The 13,099-nt window shown below is 44.4% G+C and overlaps 1 protein-coding gene across 1 annotated transcript in view; it reads right to left on the reverse strand.

Annotated features, from left to right (window-relative positions):
* znf423 (zinc finger protein 423) overlaps positions 1 to 11,479 on the reverse strand; it is a gene marked incomplete at its 3' end in the record, with an annotated part of 17,399 nt that extends 5,920 nt beyond the window's left edge. Inside the window, exons 1-14 of the mRNA XM_010775120.1 lie at positions 11,267 to 11,479; positions 9,668 to 9,792; positions 9,467 to 9,548; positions 9,275 to 9,350; positions 8,822 to 9,102; positions 7,924 to 8,204; positions 6,908 to 7,291; positions 6,040 to 6,221; positions 5,194 to 5,733; positions 4,923 to 5,073; positions 4,203 to 4,745; positions 3,940 to 4,124; positions 3,128 to 3,561; positions 2,694 to 2,907 (exon numbers count right to left, since the gene is read on the reverse strand). Coding sequence (XP_010773422.1) covers positions 2,694 to 2,907; positions 3,128 to 3,561; positions 3,940 to 4,124; positions 4,203 to 4,745; positions 4,923 to 5,073; positions 5,194 to 5,733; positions 6,040 to 6,221; positions 6,908 to 7,291; positions 7,924 to 8,204; positions 8,822 to 9,102; positions 9,275 to 9,350; positions 9,467 to 9,548; positions 9,668 to 9,792; positions 11,267 to 11,469 — 3,681 coding nt within the window. The remainder of the gene's footprint in view (positions 1 to 2,693; positions 2,908 to 3,127; positions 3,562 to 3,939; positions 4,125 to 4,202; positions 4,746 to 4,922; positions 5,074 to 5,193; positions 5,734 to 6,039; positions 6,222 to 6,907; positions 7,292 to 7,923; positions 8,205 to 8,821; positions 9,103 to 9,274; positions 9,351 to 9,466; positions 9,549 to 9,667; positions 9,793 to 11,266) is intronic.
* Positions 11,480 to 13,099: the final 1,620 nt, after the last annotated feature.

Here is a 13,099-nt window from a genome sequence, read left to right on the forward strand (position 1 = left end):
ACAATCTCATAGAAGAGAGAGAAATTCGTAAGGGGGAAATTGAAGAGGGAAAAGCAATGAAACAGAGGGAATGAGCAAAGAGGGTGAGAGAAGAAGAAAGAGATACAGAAGTCAGAGAAACAAGAGTGAGAGACACATACACAAAGGGAGGGAAAGAGAGAGAGAGAAGCAGAGGCTCTGCTTAACCATTCATAGCACACAGCGATCACTCATGCACAAACACATACAAAATACACAAAGGCCCCACTTTCACTATCTCACACACACAACTTTGTGCTGTTAGACTAAGCAGAAACAAAGGTGCAGGTAAGACAGAGGGTCCCTGGGAAATACCACACACACACACACACACACACACACACACACACACACACACACACACACACACACACACACACACACACACGGCTGGTCCCGGAGAGCCTGACTGTCAATATCAAGTAGAACGAACAGCTCCCACAATGCCTCAGCACGCCCCAACCGCAGGACCCAGTGGGGCTCTGCTGACACACACCGACATACACACAGGCGCACGTATGCGAGGTACAGGCGCAAAGGCAGCAGCATGCACCAAAACTTCACAAACACCACTCACGCAAACATACAGTTCAGCAGGATTGTTTCAGTCTCCTGCACTCCTGGTTGGTTTCACTCTGCTTTTCAAATTAACATAAATTAAAAACACAGTACTGGCCGATTCATCTGCCACTGTTAATTACTGTTGAAAAGCTTAAGAGATACAGCGGGGCAAAAAAGTATTTAGTCAGCCACCAATTGTGCAAGTTCTCCCACTTAAAAAGATGAGAGAGGCCTGTCATTTTCATCCTAGGTACACTTCAACTATGAGAGACAAAATGAGAAAGAAAAAAAATCCAGAAAATCACATTTTTAAAGAATTTATTTGCAAATTATGGTGGAAAATAAGTATTTGCTGAATAACAAAAGTTCATCTAAATACTTTGTTATATACCCTTTGTTGGCAATGACAGAGGTGAAACGTTTTCTGTAAGTCTTCACAAGGTTTTCACACACTGTTGATGGTATTTTGGCCCATTCCTCCATGCAGATCTCCTCTAGAGCAGTGATGTTTTGGACCTGTCGCTGGGCAACCCGGACATCTAACTCCCTCCAAAGATTTTCTATGGGGTTGAGATCTGGAGACTGGCTAGGCCACTCCAGGACCTTGAAATGGTTCTTACGAAGCCACTCCTTCGTTGCCCGGGCGGTGTGTTTGGGATCATTGTCATGCTGAAAGACCCATCCACGTTTCATCTTCAATGCCCTTGCTGATGGAAGGAGGTTGTCACTCAAAATCTCACGATACATGGCCCCATTCATTCTTTCCTTTACACGGATCAGTCGTCCTGGTCCCTTTGCAGAAAAACAGCCCCAAAGCATGATGTTTCCACCCCCATGTTTCACAGTAGGTATGGTGTTCTTTGGATGCAACTCAGCATTCCTTCTCCTCCAAACATGTCTAGTTGAGTTTTTACCAAAAATTTCTATTTTGGTTTCATCTGACCATATGACATTCTCCCAATCCTCTTCTGGATCATCTAAATGCTCTCTAGCAAACTTCAGACGGGCCTGGACATGTACTGGCTTAAGCAGGGGGACACGTCTGGCACTGCAGGATTTGAGTCCCTGGCGGCGTAGTGTGTTACTGATGGTAGCCTTTGTTACTTTGGTCCCAGCTCTCTGCAGGTCATTGACTAGGTCCCCCCGTTTGGTTCTGGGATTTTTGCTCACCGTTCTTGTCATCATTTTGACCCCACGGGGTGAGATCTTGCGTGGAGCCCCAGATCGAGGGAGATTATCAGTGGTCTTGTGTGTCTTCCATTTTCTAATAATTGCTCCCACAGTTGATTTCTTCACACCAGGCTGCTTACCTATTGCAGATTCAGTCTTCCCAGCCTGGTGCAGGTCTACAATTGTGTTTCTGGTGTCCTTTGACAGCTCTTTGGTCTTGGCCATAGTGGAGTTTGGAGTGTGACTGTTTGAGGTTGTGGACAGGTGTCTTTTATACTGATAACTAGTTCAAACAGGTGCCATTAATACAGTTAACAAGTGGAGGACAGAGGAGGCTCTTAAAGAAGAAGTTACAGGTCTGTGAGAGCCAGAAATCTTGTTTGTTTGTAGGTGACCAAATACTTATTTTACCGAGGAATTTACCAATTAATTCATTACAAATCCTACAGTGTGATTTCCTGGATTCTTTCCCCCCGTTCTGTCTCTCATAGTTGAAGTGTACTTAGGATGAAAATTACAGTTCTCTCCCATCTTTTTAAATGGGAGAACTTGCACAATTGGTGGCTGACTAAATACTTTTTTTCCCCACTGTACCAACACTAAAGATGGAAACCTGATATTAATACCTTTGTTATTTTAATTTAAAGTCACTTTATAATGTGTTTCACCATTATGTGTTGTAAAAGTGTTGAAACGTGATTTACAAACAAACTTTCCTAGATGCAATTTCTCTTAATACCTACTCACAAACTACCTTGCAGGTCTCCCCTGAAAAAGAGATCTATGATGTCAAGGGACAATCTGGAAAAATAAAGGTTTGAAATGAACCTCCTGACCCCAATAAAAGGCAATGTCAAAGACTTGTTTCTGGAGGTTTTGAGTCGAAAATTCCTCATAAGTTCAATAAAAGTGTTGATCTTTGACTTATCCTCCTCCTGTCTCACCTTGGGTGCAGGTGAGGCCTCGGCCTTCTTCCCAGCAGCGCTGGTTTCCGGGCTGACTTCAGGGTGATCCGTCTGGACGTGACTTTCCAAGTCCTCCAGACTTTCAAACTTCACCCCGCACTCCGGACACCTCAGCCCGGAGGGGGCCTTCTCTCCCTGTGAGTCCCCCTGCGTGGCAGCGAGTCCCTGGTTGGGGCTCTGACCGTTCGTGCCCCTGATGTGATTGAACATTTTATCAGTTTTAGATGCTTTTAGTAATAAAAACGTTGGCTCCTACCCCAACCCCAATCCTAACCCCAACCCTAACCCAGGCTGAAATAATTGGAATAGTAATGACACCATTTCAAGCTTTCAAATACCCCACGTTTCTCTATGATATCACTGTATAAAGTGATCTTTTATTAACTAAAATATGTTCATAGTTGGTTTCCTACCTGCTCATGCAGCCAGCACAGAGGCCATAAGGCAGGCCGTTGACATCCAGCTTCACCAGCTCCCCTTTGTTCTTGAACTCCTTCAGGCAGAAGGCGCACTTGTACATCTTATGCAGCTGCAGCTGGCCGTTAGGGGACGAAGAGGCTGAACCATTCCCTCCTCCGATCAATCCATTCCCGGTTCCTCCTCCTCCTCCTCCTACTGATCCTCCCAGTGTAGAACCAGTGGAGAGTTTCTGCATGTGGAAGGTGCCGTGGATCTTCAGCTCCAGGGTGGAGGTGACGGTCTGCATGCAGACGACGCAGCGGAAGCCGGTGAGGGAGTTGCGGAGATCAGGGTGCATCTGGCAATGCTCAATAAACTCCTCCTCGCTCTGCAGGGGCATCTTACAGATCCGACAGGTACCTGTGTCCAGGCTCTTACTGTGGGTCACCTGCAGAGAGGAAGAAGAAAGACAATGATGCACAAAGCAGTGAGTAATAACACCTTTTATATAAGCATAGGAAACATATAAAGACACTGTTGTTTTAAACTCAACTGAATCAAAAGTTTGCTGTAGTTTGTTGTGTGTTGCAGCACAAATTGCCTCTCTAAGGACAATTTAACATTCCAAATTCAAAGCAGCCAAATAAGTTGTAGGATCAAAAGACAGATACACAGCAAACAATAAAGTAACACAAGAGAAAAGCAAAGGAAACTAGTGTTGTTATACCTGTGAGGGTATCTACTGACTATTTGTTCCCTACAAATAAACTCCAAATGACATCCTGAAACATGAATACTCCAACAGACATGAACATGAAAGCAGTACCTTGTGTTCGGTGAGGGTTAGCAGGGAGGGAAAGCGCTCGCCACAGATTGGACACATGTAGTGTTTGGCGGGGCCGCGGTGCGTCTGAGCGTGCTCGCGGAGACCACTCTCAGAGAAGAACGTTCTGGAGCAGACGTTGCACTTGTGGTTCCCCTTGATGAAGTCTGCCTTCTTCTTTCGAGAAGCTGAAATAATCAACAAAGAAACATTATATGTTCTGTGGGACAACCTTTGAAACAAGCTTTTATTTGGTAGAATCTTACTAGCATCATCATCTCCCGGCCGGATGTTGTGGTCGCGCAGCCGGTGGTTCTGCAGGAGCGACTCCATGGTGTAGGCCGCTCCGCAGATATCACACGCGTACATGGGCTCTGAGTTGTCTAGCTCCTCCTCTCCTCCGCTGGCCTCGTGGCTGTTGGCCGTGTCCCCCCCCTGGCCGGCTCCTGCGTTCTTCAGCAACATGTTCTGCAGGTCCGCTTGTTCAGCTGCCGCCACCGTTGCTCTCTCGACGCCTCCCGCACCTCCATTCCCTCCACTTCCTCCTCTCTTGGAGGACTGCGCCAGCCCGTTGGGTGTCCCGTTATGACTCGCCCCGCTCCCTGTGCCCCCTCCATTGCCGGTGATGTTGCCGCTGTCGAAGATGCAGTGCTTGTCCCTCAGGTGCCTGTCCAGCAGTGACATGGCTTGGAACGCTTTGCCACAGAAGCGACACGTGAACTTCTTGCTGTGTGTGGTGATGTGGCACTGGAGCTCCACCTCCGTTCCAAACGTCTCTCCGCAGAAGATGCATTTACGGGGCTTGAGTCCTGAGAGACAGAAGTCGGATTAAGAGTTAAAATAATTTGTAGTCTTTGGTAAATAATGACTTAAGCTTTTTTTGATTACATTCTCTTCTATATAATCACCACCTGGATATGTATGCAATTCTATCTGTACTTTTCTAATGAAACTAAGCCTATAATCCCAGGAAAGATGAACAGTACCTGCTCCGAGCCCCCCTGGGAGGCCTGACCTCTGGCCCAGGTGGTTATGCTTAACATGAATCTGAAGATCCGACTCTTTCCTGAAGTCCCAGGCGCATGCTGTGCAGCGAAACAGCTTCTTCTCATTGCTGTGCTTCACTGCCAAATGCACCTAAATGGCAGAATGTTGAAAAAATAAGCAATCATGGTTGATTCATTTCTATTATTACAGCACACATGTTCTTCATCACAATGTAATGTTAGTATTCTTGGCCAAAGTAAATGAATTCACCTGTATGGAGACTTTGGAGTCAAAGACCTCCTGGCAGAGCGTGCAGTGGTACAGGACGAATGTGTGCATGTCCAGCAGGTGTTTCTGCAGGTCGTCCACGGAAGAGAACTGCTTGTCGCAGCTCTCGCACACATACTGGGTGGAGGTGGTGGTGTAGTGGACTGTCAGGTGCTGAAGCAAGGCCTCCTGGGATTCAAAGTCCTCCTTGTTGCACTGGGGACAGGACTGGCGCCGCAGCAGCATCTCCAGGTGGGACTTCAGGTGGGCCTGGAAGCCCTCGAAGCTGGAGAAGCGGAGGTCACACTGGTTGCACGGGTAGTCCCCGTTGCTCCCCATGGAGGGGGTGGAGTCCCCTCCCATTCTGTGGCGTTTTGGGGAGGAGATCTCCACGTCAGAGGAGGCCGGGCTCAGGTCTGCAACTTTTGCCTGGCGTTTGTTGTTAGCCAGCGGGATGTTCTTGTGGTTCTCCTTGATGTGCTTGGTGAGCTTGAGGAGTGAGCCGAAGATAGGAGAGTTGGTGCAGTAAGGGCACGAGTAAACCTATACATAGACAGTAGCTCTTTACTTTTTAAAGTGTTATACTGTACATGGACAAATACTGTTATTTACTTATTGGGGAATGAAATATCAGATGGAATAGGAAAGATAATGAGAAAGACAAAAAGAGACAGAAACAAAGATAGGCCGTAATTTACTATTGCAAGTTCAGATTTAATAGAATAAGAATTAGCAGACTGGAAACCTTTGAAAGCCATGGGGTCATTTCAATCTATACAAGTTGCATAACAATAGTGGATTATGAGGTTAAAAGGTTTGGTTTTAAGTGTAATTCCTGACTGTTCATACCTCCATGAAGGACTGCGATGCAGACTGTAGCACAGGAGACTCCAGTTTGGTCACAACTCCTCCGGACCCGGCTCCGCCCCCTGCCATGGAGCTGCAGTGCGTCTGCTGGATGTGTTCCGTCAACGAAGACTCCGTCAGGAATCCCATTGAGCACTGGTTGCAGAAGAAGGCATGGTTCCCTTCTACAATACAAGAATACATTTAAATTATAAGATGTAAGTCCCAAGCGTTTGCTTTCTAGTCCAAAGTCTTGCCTCAAGTCCTAAACGTTGGGTTTCCTAAACAAACCATAATGTGCCACTTCGATGTTTTGCAGACTGCATTTTTGTCTTCATGACCACTGCATAGTTATAGTACACAAACAAACCTTTGTTTTTTTCTGTATGTAACTTTAGTTATTCATGGTTCTGTCCTGCAACTTGATTGGCTACAGTATGATTGGTTTGTATAAGTGGATGTGACAAATCAAGTGTGAAACTGCTGGGAATGAACAGTGGTAATGTTGTTGTGAAGATGAATTACTGCATTTTAGGCACACTTTTTAAAACAACATACATTTAGTTTGTTAGTTTATGGAAAGGTATCATGTTATTTTAAGGCACAAGGCTCAAGTAAAGTCATTGGTGTTAAAGCCAGACTCTAGTTGCTCATCTTTTCTAATGTTATTATAAAATGTGTGATGTGGTCATGTGGCTTTGAGTCAACCTCTCCTCATTAGTGTAATATACATTTTAGGATTTTCAAACAATAACTGCCTTTATCAGTACGTAAAAATACAAGCACTACAAACGATGTACCAGAAAAACTCATACTTTGACATCTTAAAGTAACTTTCCATTTCTTAGGAGGAGTTTCGTCCAAGACGCACCTAATGTAGTGGATCCCGCTACAATCCCGCCGGGCAGGCAGTGTGACTGTCTGATGTGCTCCTGCAGAGAATTGATGTCTCCGAACATGTCTGGGCAGTAGTTACAGTGGAACGCTGTGACGTTAGTGAACTGCAGCAGCGGAAACGCTGCTGCTGCCGCTGAGCCTAAGGTTCCCCCGCTGGAGCGGTGGGCTTTGCGCACGTGTTCGTTTAGGTTGTAGAGCGTTGGCAGAGTGTCCAGACAGAGATGACATGTATGGCTCTGCTGCGGCTTATCCGCATGGATGGTCTTCAAATGGATCTCCAACACCGCCAGGCTGTTGAAGTCTCTCTTCGAGCAGTACGGGCAAGAGTACGTAACTTTACCCCAGCCCCCTCCTCCCCCTGCGGAGAGGGAAAGATACACTGCTTCATTAGAAACACATAAAGGGAGTCTGAGCTTTTAAATATGTGGTGACTATATAGAGTGGTGCAGTGATGAAGTATTTCAGTTTGTCTCAAGGGCTCCCTCAACAAAAAGCTATTTTTCTATTGGATTTTGGAATATAGCAGGAAATAATATATTTGACACACGTTAATGATACTTGCACGTTTTGTTCAACAGGATCATCTGCACATATTTTCACCACTTTTATGATTTGTAAATACAGTGTAAATACGATCGCAATAAGTTAAAAGCTAACGGCTATAAACAAACTAAATCACAGTTCCTAAAGTTGGGCTCATGTTTGCCGTGATCACATTAGTAGTCTCACTTAGTCACTTGCTATCAACCACCATTTTTATGAAACCTAGAAGCTTCGGACATTCGCAAGGTAGGAATTTACTGACATATTTTATGTTGTAGAACAAAACGTGAAAATCTCTTTAGCTTGCGTTAACCACAGATGTTATATCAGACATTTAATTAAATAAAACGTTGAAAAAGTGTAATATATTAACTAATTTCCAGGCTTCTTCGTCTCATTCCTACACCACTCTATAATCAACAGATGTATCTGTAACCATATCTCCACCTTGATGAACCAAGCTTATTCCGATATCTTCCCCGATCGTGTCGATGCCTCTCCTGCGGCCTCGTTCGATCCCCTGGCTGGGCTTCAGGGTAGAGTCCGGCGTGGAGCCTCTCTCTAGGCTGGCACTAGAGTCCGGAGTGGCCGAGCTCATGGAGGCCACGCTGCCCAGCGCGGGGTCGGGACTGGCAGCGCTGTGAATGGAGGAGTCCGGCTGCCGATGGCTGTCTAAGTGGCAGTAGACGTCCTCCACAGACGGGAATTGTTCTGAACAGACAGGACATCTGGGGGGAACAGAACAAGTCAAATGCAGGTTATATCCCAGTGTAGCAGACTCTATTTTCTCCCAACTTCTACAACAGCACTTAAAGGTCCCCTATTATACTGTTTTTCATCAATATATTATAGGTCTCAGATATAAACAAACATGTCTCTGAAGTGTTTGGCTCTAAACACCAAACAGATCATTGCAGCATCCCATAAACCCCTCTGTTTCAGCCCTGTTTCAAAAGTGTCTGTTACTTTAGATGAAAATAAGGAGCCACTCCCCACGCCCCTCTGAGAAATATTTGGTTAAAAAGAACACAATGCTCTAGGAGGAGATTCAGGTGATAAGGTGGGGGGGGTTACCTTGGTTGGTGATTGGCTAATGGTTACACAAGCCAAAGCATTGTTATGACATCACAAAGTGGCCTCAGCTCATTTTCAGACAGGTTTTTATATAAATGGATCAGGACAGAAAGAGAGGGGGTCTTTGTTCCTGAAACGTTCAGAATGTCTTTACACAGACACATGTTTATGTATAAAAAACATGAAAAAGTGGATTTTTCATAGTAGGTGACCTTTAACATTAAAACAAATCAGCGGGTTGGAAACTTTAAAAAGCGAAACTCTGTAATACTTGTGTTTGCGGTTGGCATGCTGTGTCTCAATATGCGTGAGGAGGGAAGCCTCGTCGAGGAAGATCTCCGGACAGTGGATGCACTGCAGGTCGGCTCGGTCGGACAGCTGGGGGTGTCTGGTCACCACGTGTTTCTCCAGCTCGTCTGTCTGGCTGAACGTCTCCTCGCAGTAATCGCACATGTACAGGTCCTGCTCCAGGTCAGCGTCTCCTCCTGCTCCCTTCTTCCCACCGTCCCGCTCACTCCTCAGGGCAAGGTGCTCTCGGTTCTTGCGGTGAGCCTGTGAGTCAGAAAGAAGTCGAGATTTAAAGATTGATTTTTTTTGTTCTGTTTTTGTGGATTTGCTTTAATGCATTATTTTTGGGGGAATTGAATGAGCAACAATGGGAATGCTAAGCAGTTAGATCACGGCATTGTAACAGGAAATTACAATAGTACAAATAAGTGTTTACCTGCATGTGGCTCTGCAGTGATGAGGTGGAGGAGAACCCACGCTTACACACACTGCACTTGAAAGGTTTGCTGGAGCTGAAGGAGTGAATTGAACAACATTTAAAAAACACTAGAACAAAAGTCACAAATCAGACTCAGGAAAATGTGTAGTGAATGAAAAGCAAATAAAACACTGGCTGTAAAGCGGGTACCTGTGTGTCTTCAGGTGGATCTTCAGGTGATCGGAGCGGGAGAACGCAGCCTCACACTCCTGGCAGCTGTACTTCTTATCTCCTGCATCAGTGAACAAATTGATGAGAGACAATTTATTCAGAAGAAAAAACAAGCGTTATGTTGTAGACCTCAAAGCATGGACAGTCAGAACACCTGTTGCCTCTTGTCTTATCATCTACCTGTGTGGAGCTTGACATGGCGGTCTCTGCTCCTCTTGTGTTTGAACAGGCGACTGCAGAAGGTGCACTTGAAAGGCAGCTTGTCGCTGTGGATCTGCTCGTGGCGCTTCAGGTAGCTCAGGCGGCTGGGGAGAAGTCATTTGAAGTCATTTACAAAGGCAGGTCATAGTAAGATCATTACCTTTGATTTGGACGGCATTTTAAAGTACGAAAAAGTGGTTTGATAAAGTAAAACGTCCTCATCACAATAAATTAGTTAGTTAATACACTTCAGATAAAATCAACAAGAAGTTTATTCTTATAAACATTTTAGCGACTTCTGGTTTTGCTACAATTTACACACACAGTATGTCATTTTCTGACACTAGTTTGCTGTCGTGTGAAGTGGCGTGGTATCATGGGATATGCGGTCTTCACCACTATTTTTGTCATTGCAGTCATTTTCTCCTGGTGATTTGAACCACTAAAACACTGAATAATGCAGTATTCATTGAAAATCTGGGATATTCAGATGGTGTCCGGCCAATGCTAAAAAGTTTGTTTCGGGGGTTTTTACAAGATAATGTAAGAACCAGACGTCCTATGACTCAAATCCTTAATCCGGTTAAACTTTATAGTTGTGGACAGCTTCCAGGATACAACCACAAAAAATGTACATGCGCAAAGTGGATACATCGCCATTACAGTTGAGCAAACAAAACATTGTAACTTATACTTAAAAGATATCAATGTTTTCACAGTTACGGAGTTTGCAGTACCAAAGTTTGAGAATTACTCAAAACATTTAGGGTATTGTAAGTACACATTATACTAAATATAAGCATGTGTCCTTTTTTTATTTTAAGATGAATCAACCTCAGAGGTATTTTACTGTTTAAGTGTTACAACACTGATTGAAAAGGTTTCTGTGGTTTTGATAATGTGTTAGGCTGCTATTAACATTTGCTTATCTTGTTTCGCTAATACATTAGGATGCAGACGTTAGATGACTAAAATCCTTCATCTGGTGAAAATATATAGTTAAAAATTACAAGGATCTAGATAATGCATCGAAAGGTTGAGGCCTTACAATAGACCAGAAGTCAATTGAGGACAGCATACAACCACAAAATGCTGACGCATTAGCAAAGGGTATAAGTCACCATTACAGGTGACAAAATGAAACGCACCGTTTGATTAACGTTACAGATTCATACACAACTCAACATCATGTATAACATGGATTTGGACGTTTTTTGACAGTTTAATGCGGAAATATTTCATTAAAATATTTAAACTACTTCTAATATCACTGTTTTCAGAAGGTAAAATAAGAAATAGAGAAGGGGCAACAGAGGAGGATTATGATGACTTTATGGTGTCTGTGACAGCTGTTCTTAAAGTGGGTCTTGAGTCAGTCCCTCTGGAGGTGAGTGAGAAAGGTATTCACATCATTCCTTTCACCGTTTGCTTTAGTGGTCCACGTTACCATGGTAATATTGAGAACACTGTTTATTCATGTCACATTGATATTCATGCTACCAGGATGCAGCCAAATATGACATTAGTGTTACTGGCAGAGAGATGAAACCTGTAGCATGTTGGGGGGAGGGGGTGTACCTGAAGGACTTGTCACAGAACTGGCAAGGGTACGGCAGCCCGGCCCCTCCTTCCTCCTCGCCGCCGGTGGCCATGCCGAGATCGCAGCAGCCGTCGGGCATCTGAGAGGGCGACGCCACGTCTTTACTGGAGGGCGAGGAAGGCACCCAGGAGAGCCCCGCGGGGTCATCATCACCGTCTGAAGCAGGACAGGAAACAGACATTCATTTCAAATGCGTTTCATTCATCAAACACAAATATAAACACTCATTTTATACACAGCTGCAGGAGGGAAAAAAACAAGACAGACGGGGAAGTGGGGGTAAAACAGGGAGCATTAGAATGATTAAGAAGAAGTGTTCTTGGAAGGCAGAAGGCGGTAGAAAGCAGCCGGTGGGAGCGAAAATGAGAAAGAAACACATTTCTCCTGGTTACGCACACATATACAGAAGGAAAAAAGCAGTATGGCAGAGATAAAGGGAGCGAATGAAACAGAGACGCTCTCCGGCAGCAGCAACATCTAAATAGAAAGCTCCAAGAACTATGTATCCCCGACGGAGCCCGGAAATAAGGACAGAGTGTATTTTCTCTCCCTTCATCCTCCCTCTGCAGCCATCCCTCGTTCCCTCCCTCACCTCCCCTCCCTCCCTCCATCCCAGAGGACCATAGATCCGCCTCATCATATTTTCATTAGGGCCTTGGCAGATTGAAACGTCGGAAAAGCGATTAGGAGACGTGGAGAGCCGAGCGGAAAGATGGCGATATTCTCTCCCCCTTTATCTGTCGTACATAAGAGATTATGCATTGCTCTTTTCCTTTTTTCCTCTCGCACTCTTTTTCTCCCCCTCCTGTGTAGTCTGGCACAGAGGCGACAAAAAGGCCAAGACTCCTTTAATAGACACTTCAGAATGGATCCGGCGCGACAAAGGAGAGGGCTGAATAATGCTTGATATTGTCCTGTTCGTCTTTATGCGCTCTGTTTAGCATTAGCCTGAGAAATGTAAAGAAGAAGAAAAAGGAAAGGGGCTGTTGTTGTTGCTTTTCTCAGACAGCTATATCAACTAGGCCAGCGTCAAATCAAAGACAGAAAACTACAGTTATAGGATGGTAAAAGTCTGACGTGATTTGGGCCAATATTCATCATTAGGCCGATATTTCTGCAAATGCAAACACCCCGACAAGTGCAGGAGAAGAAGAGTTTCTACGGATCATTTTAGAAGCCGTGTGTGTGTGTGTGTGTGTGTGTGTGTGTGTGTGTGTGTGTGTGTGTGTGTGTGTGTGTGTGTGTGTGTGTGTGTGTGTGTGTGTGTGTGTGTCTGGTCTTCGGTGTATTACGTCTTGCAGAGAGGGGGTGGAAAACGGATTCCTGTGATGAATCGATCGCAGAGAAAATGTAGGCACTGCGATGAGCAAATAGAACTCTGCAGGGGGGGGGGAGAAACGTGAAAGCATGACTTATAAATTTGACTAGAACTTAGACAGGAGAATAAAAAAAGGTTTAAAAAAGCATAGGTAATAAAGATATCAACATGAAGCCAGAGGAGGATAGTGAGGGAGTCAGAGACGAGAAGAGGAAGTGCATGGAGGGGAAAAAAAGATAAAAAACAAACATAAATATAAGAAAAAATGAAAAATGAGAGACAATCAAAGACTAAACATTTTATAAAAATGTAATAATTTGTAAACATCAATACAACTCTGACATCATTTCCAGATTATTTAATTAATTGTATATAGTATATCGTTTCTTTCTCAGATTACTTTTTTTATTAAAAATGTAGTCTTAAGACACCCTTTTGCATTCAGGTGTCCCTATTTGCATCTTAAGAATTCTTCAATTATATAATACTTTAA

Source organism: Notothenia coriiceps, unplaced genomic scaffold (genome assembly GCF_000735185.1).
Source record: "Notothenia coriiceps isolate Sejong01 unplaced genomic scaffold, NC01 NC01_scaffold00015381, whole genome shotgun sequence".
In the NCBI taxonomy this organism is placed as follows: domain Eukaryota; kingdom Metazoa; phylum Chordata; class Actinopteri; order Perciformes; family Nototheniidae; genus Notothenia; species Notothenia coriiceps.